Source organism: Rattus norvegicus, chromosome 6 (assembly GCF_021556685.1).
Source record: "Rattus norvegicus strain SHRSP/BbbUtx chromosome 6, alternate assembly SHRSP_T2T, whole genome shotgun sequence".
NCBI lineage: Eukaryota > Metazoa > Chordata > Mammalia > Rodentia > Muridae > Rattus > Rattus norvegicus.
The window spans coordinates 133,142,565-133,165,324 of NC_141539.1; the positions used below are offsets into that span (position 1 = coordinate 133,142,565).

The 22,760-nt window shown below is 47.6% G+C and overlaps 1 protein-coding gene across 2 annotated transcripts; it reads left to right on the plus strand.

Moving 5' to 3' along the window:
* On the plus strand, positions 1-22,670 carry Ccnk (cyclin K). Of its 2 annotated transcripts, NM_001109672.1 has the most exon segments (12): positions 52-81; positions 2,177-2,207; positions 6,448-6,695; positions 7,314-7,395; positions 8,907-9,038; positions 13,109-13,214; positions 13,765-13,822; positions 14,587-14,756; positions 15,050-15,339; positions 15,826-15,859; positions 18,617-18,691; positions 21,407-22,670. In NM_001109672.1, coding segments are annotated over 10 exon segments (1,770 nt in total). In that variant the 5' UTR covers positions 52-81; positions 2,177-2,207; positions 6,448-6,498; the 3' UTR covers positions 22,033-22,670.
* The last annotated feature ends 90 nt before the right edge of the window (positions 22,671-22,760 follow it).

The window sequence follows — 22,760 nt, forward strand, 5'->3', positions numbered from 1 at the left end:
GTAGTTCCCCGACATTCCGCATCCAAGATGGCTGCTGTCAGGAAGGAGAGACGTCGCTAAGGGTTTTGCCTGAGGCGAGGGGTGAGTATCTAGCTGGCCGCAGGCAGCGCCGCCCACCTTCCGCGCACCTGGTGTTCGGAGTTGGGTATATTCCAGCTGCCTGGGTTCTCTGGGAGAGTCCGGCTTCCCAGATTCTACCACCCTCCTAATCCCTCATGCACGTTGAAATTAGCAGGCGACGCAGTGTTGGAGGCGAGGGAGCTTCGGAAGAGGGTCAGCAATTCTAGGGTGCACCACTAATGCTTAGAACTCACAGGAGGAAGCGGACCTCACAGGGGAAAGTGGTTGAGATTTGGGGGATTCCTAACAGGAGATGAAAAGGGTAGGGGGCTTACATGCACATAACGTGTCTCAGACTGACCCAGCCATCCCTACTTATCCACGGCTTGTGGATCCCACTGTTAATTTGGATCGAGACGTTGGAGAGTGTTCCATGACTCTCGGACCATGGAACAAAGGTAGGACCAGGAATGAAAAGGGGCTTCTTTAAAAAAAAAAAAAAGACAAGGTCTTCCTACATAACCCTGGCTGGTGTGTAGGTAAACTAGGCTGGCCTCCATCTGAAAGATATCCTCCTGTCTCTGCCTCCAGAGTGCTGGGGTTAAAATTAAAAAGGCATGTGCCATGAACCTTAGCTAAAGACTGGCTTTTTTCGGTTTTAAAGACAAACTTCACACTGGTGATATCTTGATATATGTTGTTTAAAGAATAATTGAGCAACACCTTGAAATTGTGGGTGTGCATTACATGTTTTTATGAGTGATTCCATGAAAGTGATTTCAAGCCCCAACACCCAGAACATTATATGACACTTAGTAAATTATATTGCTGAATGAATCATAATAGTTGGGTAATAGCCTTAGTAATGTTGATAAACATTTTGGTTAAAATTGTGTTGGCTGGGTGGTGGTGGTGATGGTGACTCACATCTTTAATCGCAGCACTTGGAGGCAGAGACAGGCAGATCTGCCTGAATTCAAGGCCAGCCTGGTATACAGAGGAAGTTTCAGGACAGCCAAGGCTACATGGAGAAGCAGAGTCTCAAAAACGAAAGGAGAGAGAAATTGTTAGTATTGCCAAAAATTCTTGTTTGCTAAATAATCAATGACAGGTCAGTAATTACCCATGATAAATAAAATTGGTTTTAGGTGTTTTCCTTTTTTGTAGGAATTTTTAAACAATAGCTAGTTAGGTTAAATCTAATTTGCATTCTTAAGAACAGATAAATTATAACATTTAGGTTATAGAATAATTTCAATGTTGTAACATAATTGTTCAGAGCTTTTGAGAAGTACTACAAATACAGTCAGTGATGGAGCTCTGTAATAGAGGCTAGTCCACGTCTAGAATCTTTTTAGAGTATAGGTCAGCTATCTCTTTGATGTAAGAACTGATTAATGATCAGTTTCTTCAGAAAGAAAAAGCTAAGTGAAACATTACATTTTTGTTAAAGGGTGAAACCGGGGCTAGAGAGATGGCTTGGCAGTTAAGAGTGCTTGCTGTTCTTTCAGAGCACATGAGTTTTGGTCCTGAATACCCATGATAGGCAGTTCCTGAAAACCTATAATCCCAGCCACAGAGAAATCTAGTTCCCACTACTCACACCTGAACACATGTGATATACACAGGCACATAAATACATATAAATGAAAAAAATCTTTCTAAAAATACATATAAAAAAAGAGGACTGGAAAGACAGCTTTGTAGATAAAGAATTTTCTATACAAACACAAAGACCAGAGTTCAGACCCCTAGCACTCATATAAAAAGCTAGGCCTTGTGGTGCACCTCTAACTGCAGTGCTGCGAGACAGGAGGATCCTGCTGCATCACTGACCAACCAGCCTGCCCATCTGGCACTGTTCTCCAGGTTCTGTGAGAAACCGAGTCCCAAAAAGTAAGATTGAGGAAGATGCTTATGTCATCCTCTGGCTTCTGTGTGAGCCTACACAGGAGACCACCCCTCACATCTGTGCATACACCAGAGTTTATTCCACTGTAATAGAAGGATGCTGCACATAAGTACGTTTAGATTTCGAGGCTCGTGTGTATCTTATGTAGGATGCACTTGAGCTGATTTGTGTTCATATTACTGACCCAGACTTATTGATTGGCAGGTTGATGTTGGCCTGAAAAAGATCTTCAGAGGTAAGCTATGGGGCTGTGGTCTTTTCCTACTCTGATGGATATTTGAATCAGGAAGAAAGTGTCTAAGAACCATGGTTCTTTCTTCTGGAGTAATACCTCAAAAACTAAGACTGTATCCTGGGAGCTGGAGAGATGGCTCAGTGGCTGCTCTTTAGAGGACCCAGCTTCAATTCTTAGCACCTATGTGGTTGCTCACAAATGTCTGTAACTCTAATCCCAGCAGATCTGACACCCACTTATGACCTCCATGGACACCAGGCATGCACATGGTACACAGATATTCATGCAAACAAAACACGCAATACCAAAAAAAAAAAATCACCTTTCAATGAAATGTAGTCATTAAAGAAAAGAAAAAGTGCTTACTGCTCTTGAAGAATATTAAAGTTTGGTTCCTAGCACCCAATTCAGGTGGCTCACAACCACCTGTGAACTCCAGCCACTGGCCTCTGCTGGCACCTGAGTATACCCCACAGACACTCCATAGTTGTGGTTTGAGAAATGGTGTCCTTTGACAGAGTCAGCAAGTCAGGCCTGTGTCTAATGGACTTGCTGACTCTGTGTGCTCTTTGCCGGCTCTTTGGCTCCATTAACTTGCGATTCTTAGTGATAAATTCTGGGACTAAGAAAGCATGTGACGTGGGTACTACAAAATTGTGAACTGTGACTGGATCATAGGTTAACAGCCAACCAGCAACCCCACTCTCTCATACACACACAAGGAAATTTTGAAATTAAATTAAAAACATACAATAAAGTAAGATAAGCCAGATTTTGTTTGTTGAAGCAAACAAAAAGAGCCAGGTATGTAGTGGCCCACACCTTTAGTCCTAATACTTGGGAGACAGAAACAGGTAGATCTCTGTGAGTTGGAGGCTAGTCTGGTCTACATAGTGAGTTCCAAAACATCCAGGGTTCTGTGGAGACTCTAGAAGGAAGAAAATTATGCAAGCTATGATGGTAGACAATTGTAATCCTAGCACTTGGAAAGCTGTAAACAGGAGGATTGTGAGTGCTGGGCCAGCCTGGGCTACCTAAGAGCCTCTTTTAGGAGCTACTTCCTCCCCCTTCTCCACCTTTTCCTCCTTAGGGAAAGTGCTTCCTTTTCATGTTGATGGATTTCTTTCTCCCTCCCCTCTTCCCTCTCCCCCTTGTCCTCTCCCCCTCCCTCTCCCTCTGTCTTCCCTTCCCTTCCCTTGGCCAGTCTGTGAAGTCCTAAAGGATCAGGGCAGCCCCGTGGCTGTCCTTGGGGATGATGAGTAGGAGAGGACTATGGTGAGGGTGGAGGTAGGCGGTGCCTAACTGGCAGTCAGTGGTGTCGCTCAGGTGTCCATGTCCTGATGGTCAGCAGTATTGCACTTTTCCCTTTGTATGTTAGGATTCTGTTTAGTGTTCTGATGTGTAAACCACTGCACACACATTAGGCTACTCGAGGAGTCCAGTCTAGTGTAAGGACTCCTGACCCCTAAGTGCTTACCTGACTCCCTTCCTGACTCACTGTTGTGTCAGAGAGAGCACCTTCATTACTTGTCTACCTCTGACAGCACTAACATAGGTGGCCGTATGCCTTGTTCACCGTGTGTTTGTACGTCAACCAAAGTTTAAGAATGTTGCATGGCACTTCCTCTGAAGTGCCTTGGTTGTGTGTTCCTTTGATTATAATATAGTAAAATTTCTTGTCCCTAAGAAATAACAGTAATTCTCTATTATCCTCTATACTCAGTCCATATTTTGAATTTCCCTAAAGGTTGAGATTTTCTTTTATAGCTTGATAAAAGCAGCGCCTCAGCATCTGCTCCAGGCTTGCACGCCACACTGTTTACCGTGCTCCCTCCTGACATTTGTTTTCTCATGATACTAACATTTTTAAGGAGCCCAAACCATGTGTCTTTTTTATTTTCGCTTTTTTTGGTTTTAGTGTTGTTTTGGTAAGACAAGATCTCTCTATGTAGTCCTAGAACTCACTGTGTAGACCGGGCTGGCCTCAGAGTCACAGAGATCTTCACCTCTGCCTCCTGAGTGCTGTCATTAAAGGTGCAAGCCAGCATGCCGACCTTCAGGTCATGTTTCCTATTGAGCACCCACCTTGTGCTGTTTAACTTGCTCTACCACTACCACCACTCACAGTGAGCAGAAGTCGGGTGCAAAGGCACGGTCAGATGTAGGTGTAGGGCAAGGATACAATGGAGGCAGACAGATGTACTGACTCAGTCCTGCATCCCGTCGTGCAGTGTACTGCAGCAAGTTCTTAGTTCTGCATGTGAGCATTTTAACATAGTTCATTTTTTAATAATAGCTATTATCAGTGCATATGGATCTATTTTATTTATAGATATAAGTGTGCATGTGTGTTCTTTATTTTACAGTCAACCCTTTTTTGAATTTTTATTTTTATTGGATTTCTGCATAAGTGTTTGCCGTCATATGTCTGTGCATCACATGCATGTAGTGCCCAAAGAGGCCAAAGAGTGCTTTGGATGTCTAGAACTGGAGTTAGGTGGTTGTGAAGCACTGTATGAGTGCTGGGATTTGAATCCCAGTCTTCTGGAAGAGCAGCTAGTGATCCTAACCACTGAGCCATCTCTCCAGACTCTTGTTTTTTTTTTTTTTTTTTTTTAACGTTTGTGAGTTGTTCCTGTAAATGACCCTGCCATGAATAATTTTGCGCATATGCTTGCATGTTTGGAGTGGTGTCTTTAGGAAGATTCCTAGCAGTGGGATTGCTAGGTTTCTAAGAGCAAACATGTGTGTCCTTGTTGGATAATGCCAACTCCCTCTCTGTGATAGTTGTACCATTTTGTACTCAGACCAGCAACTTAGGAGACCCATCAGCTTTCCCCAGCCTTGCCAGCAGTAAATGGGTAAACTCGGATACTTGCCAGGTCAGGAGGTAAGAATGGTGTTTCAGTAGAATGGTTTCTGGGGCTGTCTTTGCTATGTTGCTAAGTCAGCAGTCAGTCCCATATTAGCATGTAAATTATGAACTCAAAACAGATGCATTCTCCAGCTGCTTAATTCTTCCTGCTGAGGGAATGATGAGATTCCCTTTAAAACAGCCAGGTGCCAGGAGCATAATCCTCTGCTCTACCGTGGGAGCTTTTCCACCAGAAATGAGACTAACCGTTAAGAAGCTAGGCCTCTAGATGTGATGATAGGCCTCTGGCCTGAGCCTGAAACTGGGTTTTTGCTTACTTCATTGCCTGATTCTACCACCTTGCTTGGAACTCTTCCACTGGCAGGGTAGAAGTGTTTCTTCTGAGCCACTTTACAAGGCATTGACTTGTGGTGGCCTGGGTAAGCACATGGCTTCCATTTTCTGTCAACCAAGGGCTGAGTGGGAGAGAAACAAAGAAGATCTGCAGGAGATGTTTCCTCATGGACCTCTTCGGCCCTACTCTCCACAGGCCAGAGATTTATGTAGGTGTGAGTTACACCATCCTGTGACATTCATAAGTGTGATGGTTTGCATATGCTTGGCCCAGGGAGTGGCACTATTAGAAGGTGTGGCCTTGTTGGAGAACCATCTCTCTGTGGGTGTGGGTTTGAAGACCCTCCTCATAGCTGCCTGAGGATGCTCAGTCTGTTCCTGGCTTCCTTCCAGTAAAAATGTAGAACTCTCAGCTCCTCCTGCACCATGCCTGCCTGGATGCCACCATACTCCCACCTTGATGATAATGGACTGAACCTCTGAACCTGTTAGCCAGCCCCAATCAAATGTCCTTTATAAAACTTGCATTGGTCGAGGTGTCTGTTCACAGCAATAAAACCCTAACTAAGACAATAAGCAAAAACCAAGTAAAGCAAAAGCAGGGAAATCTGACCAGTAGGTGCAAATGGTAGATGTGGAACATGACTTAGGGTGTCAGACAGGCCCAGGTTGTCCTGCAAAATAGAATCTACAGCAGCAGCAGAGGCTGCATGGCACTGAGGAAAAGCAAAAAGCATGTGGAGTGAGTAGACTTAAGCTTCCTGCAAAATTGTGTTTAGTTTGGCCCTGTAGACGTCAGGATGTGGAATGCTGTCCTAAGCTACCACTAGCTCAGGTTTATCAGTGCTGGAGTCAGCTGGGATGTGCATCACATGGGCTTTGGAGCAGATGCTCTGAACGTCTAACTAGCAATCGGTAGCATGTTGGGGGATGAGGGGTCCTGCATCAGCCAGGGCTGTGGTTATGGATGATTTATAATTAGAATTAATAATGTGGCGCCCTTTACAGTTTTGCATCTTTTCGTTCTCTTAGGATTATAGCATTCTAGAGACCCATTGGGGAAGAACAAGTCTACGTCAATAAATGAAGGAGAACAAAGAAAATTCAAGCCCGTCAGTCACATCAGCAAACCTGGACCACACAAAACCATGTTGGTACTGGGATAAGAAGGACTTGGCGCATACACCCTCACAACTTGAAGGACTCGATCCAGCCACTGAGGCCCGGTACCGCCGAGAGGGGGCTCGCTTCATCTTTGATGTGGGCACACGTTTGGGGTTGTATCCTGAATCTCTGTGGGATTTGTTGTGATTAAAGTCTCCATCACCAAGAGTTAGATTAGCAACTGGAGATAAGTGTGCGGTCATTTATCTGCATTAGCACAGGTTTTAAGTACCTTTGAGGTAGAAGTTGTCCAGTTGGCTATTCAGGGATCTTCCTGTCTCTGGTTTATTATTTAACTGTGTATGTTCAGTTATTGAGGAAATAACCACATCGGGAGAAAACTAGCCCCATTGAAATCACAGCTTAAGCTGGCTATTGGCACCAACAACAGCAGGAGCTACAGTGGTGGTGGTGATGGCAGTGCCCACACCCTTAATCCCAGCGCTCAGGAGGTGGAGGCAAGCCAATCTCTTAAGTTTGAAGCCTGAAGCCTGGTGTTTTACAGAGTGAGTTCCAGGACAGCCAAGGCTACACAGAGAAACCCTGGGGGTGTCGGGAGGGGGATCAGAGCTCAAGTTTGGCAGGACTCATTTTGACACTAGAATTTAGATGCCTAAGATTTCTGTTTACTAGATAGCTGGGTTTCTTGATGTTGTCTGTTTTTATTGCTTTTCTGAATTAGCTAAAAACGTATTTGTAGCCATTCCTAGCTAAAGCCTTAACCAAAACGACAGACACTATGACACCCTGGCAACTGGAATCATTTATTTTCACCGATTCTATATGTTCCATTCCTTCAAACAATTCCCAAGATACGTAAGTAAATTTTGCTATGCTGCTCTCTCCACTCCCTGGAGATACTAGCCAGTGGGTCTCATCTCATTTCCCAGAAAGTGCCTGTTCTTATGTGGTACATGCTAGACATAAACTTCATTTTGAATTGTGCTGTTTCTACTAACCTTGTTGAAATCTTTTTTTTTCTGAGACAGTATGGACAACGGTCTTATTATAATTTATATAACAGTTTACTTAGTTTTTATCTTTCCCAACATAATACTTGGGTTTAAGTAAGGACATAACTGAGTTGTACAGACAGGGCTATGATACTCAAGGGGAATATTGTTATTTCTAGGAAGCTGCCCATGCAAGGAAGAGTGTGCTAGGAGAAAGCTGTTTCTAATGCTCAGGGGCTGAGATGGGCTAGGAGAGCAGTCTAAAAGAAATGGCTTAAGCAGATGCAGAAGGAAGCATACAGTGTAATGACCAGCCAGTCAGGAACTCCACTTGGCTTGCAAGGAGTGCATGCTGTTCTTACAGAGTACCCCACTTCAATTCCCAGCACCTGTAATTCCAGTTTCAGGAAATATGTCTCCCTCTTCTGGCTTTCAAGAGCACCTGCGTGCATGTGTTGTACATACAGACATGCAGGCAGAATACTGACACATGGAAACTAAGAGTCGTGTTTTTAAAAGACCCGGGTGGAAAGGTGAGCGGAGTCTGACCTTTAATACCTGAGTGAGCTGCTGACACCTGTTTCCTTGATGGCTTGTGAAAGTCTCAAAGGAGGCAGTGTCAGGGTCGACTTTAGCCACTGTCAGAGTGTCTAACCTCCAGTGCAATCGGAATTGTATGACAAGCATGCTATGTAGATTTAAAGGGACCTGGAAGCAACTGGAAGGACTCTGGCTTGGTCCTTTGTTGCTGTAACAGAAAACTTTAGACTAAGTAATTTATAGCAAAAACATAATTCCTGTCAGTCCTGGAAGTTGGAAGTCCAAGGTACTTAGGTACCTTAGGTAGTGATAAGGAGGTGCAGACTCCTTCAAGCCTCTTTCAGAAGGATAGTAATCCTTTGTAGGGATTAGTTTCATTATGTAAATTGGGGAGCAAAGTGGGGTCCACACATTAGATCATAGCAAGAAGAACAGGAAGTGTAGACTAACAGATTGAACCTGCTGTTTGTAGAGCAGGGTGAGGAATTGACCCCAGGACTTCATTCCTTTGGCTCTTTTCTTTGTTTTATGGCAGTTACCATAGAAAAGCCATTTTTCTCCATTTTGTTGCAAGTGAAGGCTCAACCCTAGGGTGCCGTACATCTCAGGCAAGTGCTACACCAGTGAAGCACATGCCTGCCCACAGCCTGAAGACCGAATTTAAACTGGTGTACGAAGCCCCTCAGTCTTAGGGATGTAACGTTGAGTGTTAGGATAGCTGCAAGTGAGCTGAAGAAGGGAGCTGAGGCCTGGCTGGCTAACTAAGGGTCAGCACGCTCCTGTGCTCTCCCGTGGGGTCTGCTAACCACTGAGAACCACTTGTTCTTCTTTCAGGTGACAGGAGCCTGTTGTCTCTTTCTGGCTGGGAAAGTAGAGGAAACACCAAAAAAGTGTAAAGATATCATCAAAACGGCTCGTAGTTTATTAAATGATGTCCAGTTTGGCCAGTTTGGAGATGACCCAAAGGTAAGAACTCTAACTTCCTGCCTTCAGATCTCACCACCTGCTAGCAAGGTTCTACTGTGCCTGCTGGTTCTTGGTTCCTAAGAGGGGCCTTATGGAGAAGCCCCCTGGCTTTCTAAGGGGAGGTCTTATGACCTAGGCTTGCCCATGAATTCCTGATGTTTCTGGACAGCACCCGAGGGAATGGCAGCACATCCCTGATGGCTTGTTGGTGGCTTAAGAGGTGCACTGTTGGCATTTGCTTCTTTGTTCATTTTGCATTTGTTTCACATGGATGCCTGTAGAGGTCAGAAGACACGTTGAGAGAGTTGGTTCTTTCTCTCCATACTGGAATACTGGGATTGAAACCCAGATGGTCAGGCTTAGAAGAAGGAACCTTAACCTGCTGAGTCGTCTGACCACTGTGTTTTTGCTTCCTAAGAATCTGGAAAGAACCATGTTTGTGACAATTTCAGCTCTCCACAGACGGTGCTGGTCAAGCTCTCTCTGTCTTGTCCTCTCCTAGCCCTGCCAGTTTCAGTAAAAGATGTTACATCTTTATTGAATAACAGTGCCACTTCCTGGATAAGTGGCAGTTTTCCTCTACCTCCACCCCACCTAGTGCCCCTGTCTCATCCTCACAGCACTTGCTAATCACCTTCATAATATTGCCATTACTTGGAATTACTCTTTTCTAAAGTGTTTTGGTCTTGTTTTTTATTAGAGCCAGGGTCTAGCCATGCATGATTTTAAAGCCCTGATCTTCCAAGTTCAGCCTACCTACCAAGTGTTGGAATTATAGGCATGGACCACAATGGCCAGCCGACGATTTTATTGGTTTTTAGATCAATTTTAGCCTCACAGCCAGATCAAGAGAATGTACCAAGAGTTATGTGTCCCTTCCTCACTGCATATAGCTTCTCCTACTGTCAGCATTGACAGTGGAACTTTTGTTAGAGTTGACACATCCTCACCACCCAATCCAGTATTCGAGTTTCAAGCATTGGTTTTATAGGTATCCATTATCATAATATGATACTATATACTTGCTTGGTCCTGAAAACCCTCTGTGCTCTGCTGGTTTGGCCTGCTGTCCCTTTTAATGGCTAACTACTACTGACTCTACTGTTTTTCCCATTCTCCATAATGACAGAGTAGGAGCCATACAAGTAGCCAATTTAGGTTTCCTTTCACTTACCACTTTGAGTTTAATTTTTTGTTCATTACATAGATTTTTATCAAATAACCATGCTGATAACCTTTTCCCCTCCAAAGCTTTATTAAGAGCATGCAGGCAGAGACTGTGTCTGTCTGGTTGAAGACATGTATGATGCTTATTGAATAAAGGACAAATTAATGTTATAGGAGAAACTCAAAATCCTAGTTTAAACAATGCTGACACCATTCATGGCCTTTTTTTCCAAGTCGTGTGTATTTATTAGGGTATGGTAAGGGTCAGTGTGTGTCACAGTGCGTGGGTAGAGGCCAGTCAGACTCAGTCAGACTCAGGCTGTTGGGCACCCTCACCCACTGAGCTGTCTCATAGGAACTGTCTTCTCTTTTCCCAAAGGACTAGGGTCCAGAATACTCATCTGCGCATTGTAGTTACAACTAACACTAATGCTTGTAAGGGTTGTCACTGTGGATCATCCTGACCTGAATGACCTGAATTTAATTATATATACTACCTTGTGTAGAAACATTTGAACATAATTGAAACTTACATGAACAAGAGTCAAATGCAATTTTTAAAGAACATGCCCATGAATAGTGTTTTCCATGTCCATGGATGACATTATTTCTGTGGAATGAGATTGTATGTCCTTGGCTTGACCAGCCATGCTAGTCCTGTGGTCAAGCCAGGCCTTGGCCACAGAGCACGCAGTCCTTGCAACTAAGGTGGGTTAGGGCTGGTTAGGGAGTCACACAGCTCTTGGGCCACTTTGAGGCAAAAGGTTCATGAACAGCAGCTAGTGTGTGCTGTTCTGGGGTGCCGCAGAGAGGGGCTCCCCTTTACCCTCAGTACCATAAATAGGAAAAGGCCCGAGTGAGCAGTGCTGCCTCTTCGTGTCTGTCAGAGATGGAAGACATTTCCCTGTGCAGAGTTGAAGCAGTTGTTTAGGCAGTGTAAGTACTCAGGAAACGTGAAAGGGTGAGCTGGAGACTTTCTGTGCTAGCCTCGATTTACCTGGTGCTCCCAGCGATCCTAACCTTTTACATAGTCAGTAGGATGCTTGTTTCAACCTTTATCTTAACCACTAGACATAAAACACTTTGCAGAACAGGGTGTTGTCTTTGCTGTAGTAGGTTGTACAAAGGACTGGCAGGCTAGATTTTAATTCCAAAATCATTTACCTAATCACGAACTGCTGCAAAAGATCATTTAAGATGCTGTGAGAGAGAGCAATCTACCCAGAGGCACAGACAAACAATAGCTGAGGAAAGCTTCCCCAAAGAACAGTGCTAGCAGGAAAACCTGTAATTACCTCATTAATTGAGTATCTGAAACGCATAAGGAGAGTGGGTCTGGGGCTCTCTGTTAGATTAGACCATGGCCCAGAAGCCATTGGCATACTTGGTAAAGATGATTTCTACATTTAGAGGCCATGCTGATGCCGCTGGGAATAGACATTGATGATCCTAATGGGCAAGAAAAGGAGGTTTTACTCCAGCGTCTAAGTCCCTAAAATGTCAGGAAGCTTGCATGAGAAAGCACAGGGACACTAGGGTAGAAAACGGCAGACTTGCCATGTGATAAGGAGTGCTAAGAGCAAAAGGATCTTCTCATTCTGTGACCTAATGCTCCAGGGTGAGACCCACAGAGCTGTCTCTCTCCCCAGCGTTCATGTACTTGTGGAATCATTAGTGATGGGAGATTTTCAGCCCTTAACATTTGCCAAACAAGCTTCCTCTCTAATCCTACAGCACCTGTCAGTGCTAGGCGTCGTCATCATCATCATCATCATCATCGGGCTGTATGATGGTTGACTTCAGGAAGTGCTGTGTAAGGACACTCGCTGAGTAGAGCACAAAGAATGGAGACTATGCACAGCAATAAAACTCTGTAAGAGTGAGTCTTAGAGAAAACAGAACACCTGAAACTGTTCAAAGCTGAAACTACTTCAGCAGAATGTTCACAGCAGATCCTTTAAAGTTGGAGAAGTCTCCTGAAACTCTCCCTTGGATATGGTACAACAGGAGGAGAGCTCGGTGAATGAACAAAGAAAGAGTTGAGGTGGCATTTCAGACAGAGTGGTCACTAGTCAGCATATTTTAGGGATGAGTGGATGGATCTTGGAAATGAACCAGCCTGTGCACAAGTGCAGCTCCTGAGTTGGGAGGCCATTTGTTTCCTCTCATGCTGGCATCCAGGAGAAAGTCCTGGGGTACTGGTTGAGCTGGCATTGAGGATCATACCTACACTGGGAGTCTGACAGAAGAGATCACTGTGTGACACCAGCCTGGCTACTAAGTGAGTTCCAAGTCCGCCTGAGCGGACTCAAAAATTCCAAACAAAAGTGGAACCGCCGAGAAAGCTCAGTGGATAAGGGTGCTTACTGTGCAAGTCTCAGGACCTGAATTCAACACCCAAACCTATGTAAAGACGCTGACACAGAACCACAGCTCTCCGCTTGTTCTCTAATCTCCAAACACCACGGCATACGTTCATATGATAGACTCGATGAATTTAAAACTCAGAATTTAAAGGTCTGGTTTTCGGGGTTGGGGATTTAGCTCAGTGGTAGAGCGCTTGCCTAGGAAGCGCAAGGCCCTGGGTTCGGTCCCCAGCTCCGAAAAATAGAACCAAAAAAAAAAAAAGGTCTGGTTTTCAAAGATGGCTTGTATATTTGCCACAATAATGCCTCTAAAGGGTTTTGTTTTGCTTCTTGCTTTTTTTTGGTTTTGTTTTGTTTTTTAGGTTGTCTCTGGCTAGTTTGTGTACCTGTTTGTGGGTGTTTTAGATTACTAACACCCACCATGTAACAGACTGAATGGCGGTGGGGAGGAGCAAAAGACACCTGCTAAGGTAGAACTAAGAGCAGGCAGAGAGCCCTGTGGTCATGATCAGTTCTTCCAACACTTGCTGTTCACAGGAAGAAGTCATGGTGCTGGAGAGGATCCTACTGCAGACCATAAAGTTCGACTTACAAGTAGAGCATCCGTACCAGTTCCTGCTCAAATACGCCAAGCAGCTGAAAGGTAACGAGGGGTGGGGTGTGGTCACATTGCTGTCTGTAGTGCTAGGAATGGAACCGAAAACGCTCTCCTCTGCCGAGCCAGTGCTCTGCTTCTGAAGCACAGCCCATGGTTCTACAAAGCCTTGCCATTCTGCACTCCGGTCTCTTCACTTGACAGGACTTGGATTATGTTTCTCAAAAGAGGGAAACAGAGTTCTGTGTCTCGTGGCTCACCCAGCCATGGCTCACGCAGACAGTGCAGCCGTGAATGCTTTTCCTTTATGCAGAAACAGGTTCTGTCATCCTGTTGCCAAGTGATAGGAGAAGGGAAATGAGTCAGGATTTTAAATAGACTAATAAAATTAGCCTCGGAGCCACGTTTCCCATAAATGGTGGTCCAGGATAGGTCACGTAAAGAGTGCAAAGAGGCAGGATGTCATTTGATGTCATCTTCTATACAAAAACTCTTTGCTGTGCAGACACACAATAGATTTTTAGTAACTACTTGTCACTCCCGTGAATTATTTTTTCTACTATTCCCATTAATTTGCCTTTTCCTCCCCCATTTCTAGGTGATAAAAACAAAATTCAGAAGTTGGTTCAAATGGCATGGACATTTGTAAATGACAGGTATATGTGTTGATATGTTGCTTGAATTCATGTTTTAAATGGCTCAAGTATATGGATCATGTAGTTCAAACCTCTCAGCTCTGAGTAGCAGAAACTGACTTGCCCAGAGCTGACTCCAAGTCATCTGCTTCTCCACGTGGGTCTCTCCCACCTGTTGCTTCAACATGACATGAGGGGGAGATGAAGACTATGTAATGAGTGGACGCTGGGTGGCTCGGGCTGTTTGTTTCCTGTGATGATTTCATAGCTTCAAATGTCCTTAGTGAGCCAGGGACGGGCTGCTAACAGCTGCACTCCATGGCCTACAGAGAAGCATCTGGAATCTGACTTATAGACCTTGAGCAACCATGGGGTTCATCTGCAGACAGAACACTGTCTGGGTTGTCAGCAGCTAGAAAGAGGGTGCGGCCTGCTCTCATCCGTCACCCTGCAGCAGTTTCTGAAATGTGCTGCGGTTCCTCTCTTTAAAAAGCAAGTCAGGAACCATGGCTTACAGCAGCTCATTTGGGAACCTAAAAACTTCCTTTTTTTTTTTTTTTTTTTTTGAGCTGAGGACCGAACCCAGGGCCTTGCGCTTCCTAGGCAAGCGCTCTACCACTGAGCTAAATCCCCAACCCAAAACTTCCTCTTTTAATATGTCATATGTTTGAAGTTAAGCAAACTGACCAGCAGCTAACTCTGACATATGATTTCTGTGTGTTGTTTTGGTCAAGAATGATAGCTTTCACAATACAAACCGTCACTTTCTTTCCCTGTTGATCCAGTCTCTGCACCACCCTGTCACTGCAGTGGGAGCCAGAAATCATAGCTGTTGCAGTAATGTATCTTGCGGGACGTTTGTGCAAATTTGAAATACAAGAGTGGACCTCCAAGCCCATGTACAGGAGATGGTGGGAACAATTTGTTCAAGATGTCCCTGTTGACGTTCTGGAAGGTACCTGGCATGCCAAGCTTCCTTTTAAGAATGTTGGTGTTGAGTTGATTTTCCCCTGTGGGAAGTCTTAAGAGTGGACTTTCCCAGACCAGTTGCTGGCCTGGTTTTTCAGCAACATCTTTGTTATCTAATATGGTTTTCCTTTGTCTGCACTTGGAGCAAAACCGGGGTGAATGTTAAAATATTAAAATCACTGCCCCTTAGTTCTTGTAAGAGTTAGAGGTGATTCCTCACTAGGTGAGATTTGGTTAAAAATGTTGATTTGTGGTAAGTATAATGTTGCTGTCATTTAGACATCTGCCACCAAATCCTGGACCTTTATTCACAAGGGAAACAACAGATGCCTCACCACACCCCTCATCAGCTGCAGCAGCCCCCATCTCTTCAGCCCACACCACAAGTGCCCCCGGTGCCACAGGCACAGCCATCCCAAGGTTCTGAAGCAGCGCAGCCGCAGCAGAAGGATGCACAGCAGCAGCAGCAGCAGCAGCAGCAGCAGCAGCAGCAGCAGCAGCAGCAAGCACAACAGCCCAAGAAACCATCCCCTCAGCCCAGTCCTCCGCGACAGGCCAAGCGTGCCGTGGTGAGTGGGCTTGTGGTTGGCAGCATCGCACTTTTAAGGGGTTCTATGAACACCCAAAGTAAGAGTCGGACCCACCGAAATTTAGTCAGACTGTCCACCCAGGAGCCAGGAAGTAAGCTAGGAGACACTGCCCTTCTGCTGCAGCCTCCCTGCCTCTCCTAGCACAGTGGCCTCTGAACCTGGTGGGACCTGGTCTTGTGTGTGGCCTGAGTTCTTGTAAAGTTGGTGGTGGAGCACCATCTTGTGCATGGCAGCAGTCTGACTTGGGGGGAAGCCATTTGTTCCAGAACTCCCACCAGAAGCTCCAGGCTTCACAATCACCGAGGGCCTGAAGGCTCCTAGGGCATGGGAGGGAGCAGAGGTGACCTCCTAGGAGCCGTGGTGTGCCTTTTGTCGGGTGCTGAGCTCTGCCACTGCCACTGTCTCCTCACCCACACTCGGCTCCTCTCCTCGGCTCCGCTCACAGCTGCACTTCCTTTCCTGCAGGTGGTGTCTCCCAAGGAAGAGAACAAAGCCACAGGTAAGCAGGCTTCAGACTCACCTGTCCCTGTAGACGTTCACGTGCAGATCAACCTAACTCTAGAGCCCATGACTACCCTTGTCTGCCAGCAACGGTGCTGTCTCTGCTCCTCACCAGACTGTATTTTTAGATTGTATTTTGACAAAGGTGTCAGCAAGTGGAGACGTTGCTGGCAGTAAAAATATGTGCTTAGAAATCCTGTGCACGTTAGTCACGAGGCAGTGACTTTTGCATTAAGTCCATCCTCGAAGACAAGAGTGAAGGGCCAGAGAGCCTGTCGGCATCCAGTGGACACAGGCTGCTGCCTCACATGCCAGCTACTTAAGAAAGACAAAGCACTTTTTAATGTTGGTGGCTTTGTTTTCTCACAAGTTACTTAATGTACTTTAATGCCAGGAATAGGCAGGAAGTAGAATTCGAAGGACTCCAGATAAGCAAATGAGAACTGCCTGTGTCAGTCTCCTGAGCTTGGCGAGTCATGGTGTGTCTTCACTTGTTTCTGTTGCTTATGCGAAGGTCTCACTGAATTATTCATAAAACTATTGTGAGATCTTCAAGTTAATGCTGTATTTTTCTCAGCCTCTCTGGGAGAATGATGAGTTCAGTGCGGGTGAATGGATTTTGGCTCCAGTAACAAACATTGGGTATATATGAGACAGTGTGGACTGTGATCCATGTCACATGGGTGTGCAGGCACGATGAGCAGATGTGGTTCTGTGAGACAGAGAAGCTGCCCCAGTGACCTGGGAGGAAGGAGCTGCCTCTGAACAGCCAGAGCACTGAGGCGGAATGGTACGGGGGAAAGAACTGCAAGTGGGACCAGAGTGGAAATAGCACCCTCGCTAAGGGTTCAAAGTATGGGTTTGTTGTCCCAAGATGGGTCAGAGACCAGATCACAGAGGTCGCATGGAGAATCAGACTGTGTGGAATTGTTGGCAGCTGTTGATGACGTTCATGCAGATCCCTTATTTGCAGTCAGCCCCTGACAGTCGACTGAGGAATGGGTTAGGAATGGAAAGATACTTGACACACCTTGGCAATGGCCATCAGAGCAGACAGTGGAGATCTGGGATGTGCTGTTGATGTGGGAGCTCCTCATGCTATACAACTTGTCACAGCAGCCACCGAGGCCAGCCCAGTCCTTGGGCTGTCATCCTAGGGACTGTCAGCACAAAATCACCACATTGTCAGGGCTGTTGTTGGTTACTTCTGCTTTTGCTTTTTGTTGTTTTGTTTTGAGACAGGATCTCACTCGGTAGCTCTTCCTGGCCTGGAACTCACTATGTAGACCAGGCTAGCCTAAATCTCACAGAGGTCCACCTGCCTCTGCCTCCCAAGTGCAGTAAGAGAGAACATAGAGTTATGCACAGGATTTTAGATTGAGTGTTGAAATAAAGTGTTGGTACGTCGTGTTAAATGAGATAGAAGAATGGCCTGTACGTTTTCACTTGGTGGCTAGAAAGGTGTGGCTTTCACACAGCTGTGAGGCAGCTGTCATAGAGGCAGCTTTAGACACAGCTGTGAGGCAGCTGTCATAGAGGCAGCTTTAGACACAGCTGTGAGGCAGCTGTCATAGAGGCAGCTTTAGACACAGCTGTGAGGCAGCTGTCATAGAGGCAGCTTTAGACACAGCTGTGAGGCAGCTGTCATAGAGGCAGCTTTAGACACAGCTGTGAGGCAGCTGTCATAGAGGCAGCTTTAGACACAGCTGTGAGGCAGCTGTCATAGAGGCAGCTTTAGACACAGCTGTGAGGCAGCTGTCATAGAAGCAGCTTGAGTTGTCCTGGTTGTGGGAGGAGGAAGATGGGATTGATGCCAGTTAACAGTTGGGGAGATGAGATCAAGAACGACACTGACTTGAGGGTCCAGGGGCACAGTGTGTAGTCGGGGTTGTGGCTCTAGAGAGCCGGGGTCTAGAAGTTGAGTTCCTTGTGCAAGCTGAGCCTGCTGCCCCAGCCCTCTGGAGGTGGTATCTGAGGACCATCCTGGGGCTGCATAGTGAACCATGTCTAAAGCTAAGGAAGGAGCGCACCCGTACCACAGAGAGTGTCGGTCCCTGGGCTGAGGAAGGAGAGGAGGGGTGAAGGCCTATCTGGGCCTGAATCCAGCCAGTGTTGGAGACCTGTGAACATGGTCGACAGTGTGGGAAGAAACCCAGAGAAGGACCAGGGCCAAGCTGTTCTATAGCTCCAGGACAGAAGCCCCACAGAAACAAACAGGATGGAGCTCAAGGTCAGCCGAGCTTCCTGCTGCTCCAGGTCTAGTGACCTGGCACTTATGGGAACTGGTGGTACAGCACCTGCCTAAGGCAGTGCCACTGCCTAAACCTGGACTGGTGCTGTCCAACTTGGGAGCTTTCCCCGCTGCTCACACGCCTGCAGACCTCCCCGTCCGTCCACAGTGCCAACAGACCACAGGCTGAGAAAGCAGACTTAAGGACTGTTTGTGTCACCAGGGGACGGGTGACATGATACTGCAGTGCGTGGCTTGCCTGCATTCTGAGCCCTCACTACTGTTCACGCTGTTGAAGGACTTGCGACAGCGGTGTGCTGACAAAGCAGTCAGCTGACCGTGTCTGGAGAGGTGTCTGAGCTGTGCTGTAGCTCTTAGCAGGATTAGTGCGTTCACCGTGGCCTGCTGCTGCTGCTGCTTGTGTGCTGCCTTGCTCGTGTCTGCTCTTTTTCTCCAAAGAACTCTGCGGTATGATTCAGATATATGAGACGGTGTGAGTGACGTTTAATCCCCCTTTCCTTGTAGAACCACCACCACCACCTAAAATTCCCAAACTTGAGGCTGCTCACCCACCATTGCCTCCAGCACACCCGCCTCCAGGTATGTGCCTTCCGACACTACTTGCCGGGGCTTTTGGGACCTTCTGCTAGAGAGATGACTTGGAGGGGTCTGCAGAGTAGCTGTATGCAAGGAGCCTTTAAACTTAGGCTTCACACCTAGGTGTGTGTAGATGGTGAAAACTGCAGAGTCAGCATAGCTGACCAGCTGCAGCCAGAAACACCCACTGAATTGCATGAGGTAAATGCATGTTAGAGAAAACACTAACGGCCGAGAAATGTTGATCCTGCCTGGACAGAGGTGCTCTCATGCTGCAGGCTCTGACCTGCATCCTGTTGGCAGGATGGCGGCCTTTATGGTATTATGGAGGCCTTTATGGTGTTATGAAGAGTAAGCGATTGTCAGTCCCTGGAGGGTAACGAAGTACACAGAGTTCTCAGCAGTGCTGAGACTGGAAACTTCCCACACAGCCTTCTTTCCCTGTCTTCCTCGTCAGAAACTGGCTTAGGAGAGCAGGGGTGTTCAGGGGCGCGGCACCTCTGACAGTTGGCTGTTCTGACTCGGGGTTGCTGCGCATGCCTACCTCCAGCTATGGCGCTTGTGCCTGTAGCAGACGCCTGCTGAGCAACTTCCTGTCCACGTGTGGTCACAGAAGCATAAGTTCTGGAATGCGTCCTGTGTGAAGCACAATCGCAAATCCCCATTTAAAAGGCACAGCATCTCAATGAGTGGCCCACGAGGCTGGGCTCAGCTTGGGTGGGACGCGGTCCATGTAGGAGCCCAAGGTAGCATGTTGTTCTTGCCTGTGCTCAAGTTGAGACAGAAGCTACTCTAGGTGCCTCAGGTTTGATCCCTACCCTGCAGAGCACAAGAACTCCTGCTCGGTTGGCTGCAGAGCATCCTAGGACTACAGTACCTGGGAGCCAGAGAGCTCCAGAGGGCCTGGGTGGAGACAGCATTGCCTGGCGACCCTTCTCTCCTGTAGGGAGATGCGGCAGGCAGCAAGAGACTAGTGGGCTGGGCTGTGGGTGGGCTGGGCTGGGGGGCTCCTCACACAGGGTCGCTGGGGTTCTGTGGCCGCTGTCTCTGTAAGATTAGAGGAGTGTTCAGTGCTGGAGAGCAGCAGGGCTCTGTGACCTAAAGAAACGCTGAAGTCAACAGTCAGGCTTGGGGGACATTGGGGGCCTTTGTGGCAGCAACAGACACAGGTGAGACACCTGCTCCAGCACAGTACAGGGGCAAATCCTGTGGGACCTGGATGAGCAGAGCCAAGGATTACGGTACTCAGGGTTGGTTGGTTGGTTTTTTGTTTTGGGGGTTTTTTGGATTTTGTTTTTTTCTGTGTGGCCTAGGCTACACACAACCCTTCTTGGTCAGTCTCTCGTACGTACTCTTGGGATCACAGGAAGGCACCAGCTACACCTGACCCAGGAGTCCCTTTGTCAAAGCTGGATAAGCATATTGAGAGCCCAGGTGGTGGGGGTGACATGGGAGCAGTTGAAGGTTACACTGGGGTGCACGCATCTCACTTGGCTTCTGGAATGAGCGGGCATTTGTCTGCCCGGACTTGAAGTAGATTCTTTGCAGGTGCGTCTGACCATCTGTTGGGGAGGAGGGTGGCTGTTGATCCCCCAGTCGAGGCCCTCTGGCATCTGTTGCCAAGCCAACCTTCAGTTTACCTTCAACTTGGAGAGAACGGTATAGCAGGCACCAGTTCTAGGCCATGGGCAAAGCAATGTTCCCCTCACTGTCCAGTGCCCTGCCCAGTTAGGACCCAGCAGCAGTCCCTCACACAGGGCTCCCTGAGGAGCTAGAAATGCTCGTCACTACCTCACTTCCCTTTAGGAGGTGTCTGGAGCCAGCAGGTTTCTCCTGTGATTGGTGTCCTTCCGAACAGCTTTATGAAGGAAGGGACACTGTAGTTTATGTGCTTTGCCTGCGTGTGTGTCTGTAAGACGTACATGCCTGGTTCCCATATATGTTAGAAGAGGGCATTGGACTCCCTGGAACTGGAGTTAGACAGTTGTGAGCTGCTGTGGGTGCTGGGATCTGGATCCTCTGCAAGAGCAGCCAGTGCTCCTAACTCCTAAGCCGTTTCTGCAGCCCAGGACACAATTTTTGAGTGCATGTGTGATAGTGATTTGGGGGAGGGGTCAGAGGTCTAACCATGACCCGGGGATCACAAGCCAAAGCCTACAATTAGTTTGAGGGGAGTGGAACCTTTAGTTATGAGCCATGGGCAGATCTGTGGTCTGGCGTAGACACAGGATTTGAGATGACAGTGGGCTGATCTTTCTCCTGTTAGTAAATAGAGACAGAAAGGCCACATTTGTGGAGTGCTGGTTTCTGTTTGATTTTAATGTCATCTCTGTCGTTTGAGAGACGCAGACTGGTCGAAAGCCCCCACCCACCTGTATGTGCTAGGAGAGGTGACCTGGGCTGAGCCTGCTTGTGCTTTGTGCGCCCAGCAGTTGGGGGAGAGGACTCAACACCACTGGGGACAGTACAGAAAGAAAGCCTATACCCATTACTGGATGGGTCTCAGGCAGGAACTAAGGACTTACTGGGGCCACAGAGGTAGAGGCTATTCCTCGCTCTGCTATCATGGCCTTGGGAGGTAGCCGTACCTCACCTAGTGCCCATGAAGTTAGGCTGCCAGGGGTAACTAACAGCTGCTTGGTCCTCTTGGTACCAGGGTTTGCTAGCAGCAGCTGTACCGTTCACCCCGCTAAGCACTGACGTCTCTTTCTTCTACAGACCGGAAGCTTCCCCTTGCTCCTGCCTTAGGTGAGGCTGAACCGACTGGCCCTGTGGAAACAAGTGACCTCCCTAAAGTCCAGATTCCTCCCCCAGCCCACCCGGCCCCTGTGCACCAGCCCCCACCACTGCCACATCGGCCTCCACCCCCGCCGCCCTCCAGCTACATGACTGGGATGTCTACCACCAGCTCCTACATGTCAGGAGAGGGCTACCAGAGCCTGCAGTCCATGATGAAAACAGAGGGGCCCTCCTATGGCGCCCTTCCCCCAGCCTATGGCCCACCTGCTCACCTAACATACCATCCCCATGTCTACCCCCCCAACCCACCTCCACCTCCTGTTCCTCCACCCCCAGCCTCCTTCCCTCCACCAACCATCCCTCCCCCTACCCCAGGCTACCCTCCACCTCCCCCTACCTACAACCCCAATTTTCCACCCCCGCCCCCACGCCTTCCTCCAACTCATGCAGTCCCTCCTCACCCTCCTCCAGGCTTGGGTTTGCCACCAGCCAGCTACCCACCTCCAGCTGTCCCTCCTGGGGGGCAACCCCCTGTTCCCCCACCCATCCCTCCACCTGGCATGCCGCCTGTTGGGGGACTAGGGCGGGCAGCCTGGATGAGATAGCGGCACCCCCCCCCTTTTTTTTTTCTTTTAACCATTTTCCAAACAACTTGAAGAGTAGATTGAGGGGCAGCAGCAGGGTACCTTGTATATGCTAGACAGTTGCAGTGTGGAAGGGCTGGGCCCTGGGGTGAGCTGTGTGCCCTGGGCAGTGCCTGTTGTGATCACATCCAGTCTCAGCTACACTCGCTGTCCTGCGCTGGGTTACTTCACGAGTGAGAATGTTAAGTGCCACATTGGCTCAGTTAATAGCTTCAGTGAGGAGTGACGAACCCTCTAGAAATCAGTGCCTAATTCTCCTGGGAACCATTGGTATCCATGTCCTATCTGCAGTCCAGCTGCTGTCCCTCTATTCTGTGGCTTCTCTCTGTGGCCCCTAGTAGGTGAGGTGAGTCCCCATAGAGCTTGTAACTGTCCTCTATTGTCACCTGGGGGGGCTGCCTTGCTGGGTGGCTGTCTCTTTCCCTCCAGGGAGAAAGGCGGTGTGTACTTGGAAAATAATGTGTGTTTACATCTCTTTGCAAAGTCCTGTACATAGAGAGATATTTTTTAAAGCGTGAATGTAACAACATACTGTGAATTCCATCTCGGTTACAAAGGAGAGTCCTTCAGTTACCTAAATAAAGTCAGTTCTGAAACTACCATTTGTGTGTGACCTGAGCAGAGTCTCTCAACCTCAGTTGTCTGTCCCAGGGCCTGTGCCTCCTTTGGAGGAACCGGTGATCTGGGCT

What these genes read in the sequence shown, in the direction of transcription:
- Ccnk (XM_087554345.1), top strand. Translation starts at nt 6,499, where the DNA reads ATGAAGGAGAACAAAGAAAATTCAAGCCCGTCAGTCACATCAGCAAAC. An exon ending in AGTTTGGAGATGACCCAAAG is followed by an intron (nt 9,039 to 13,108) that starts GTAAGAACTCTA and finishes TGCTGTTCACAG; the next exon opens with GAAGAAGTCATGGTGCTGGA. An exon ending in ATACGCCAAGCAGCTGAAAG is followed by an intron (nt 13,215 to 13,764) that starts GTAACGAGGGGT and finishes CCCCATTTCTAG; the next exon opens with GTGATAAAAACAAAATTCAG.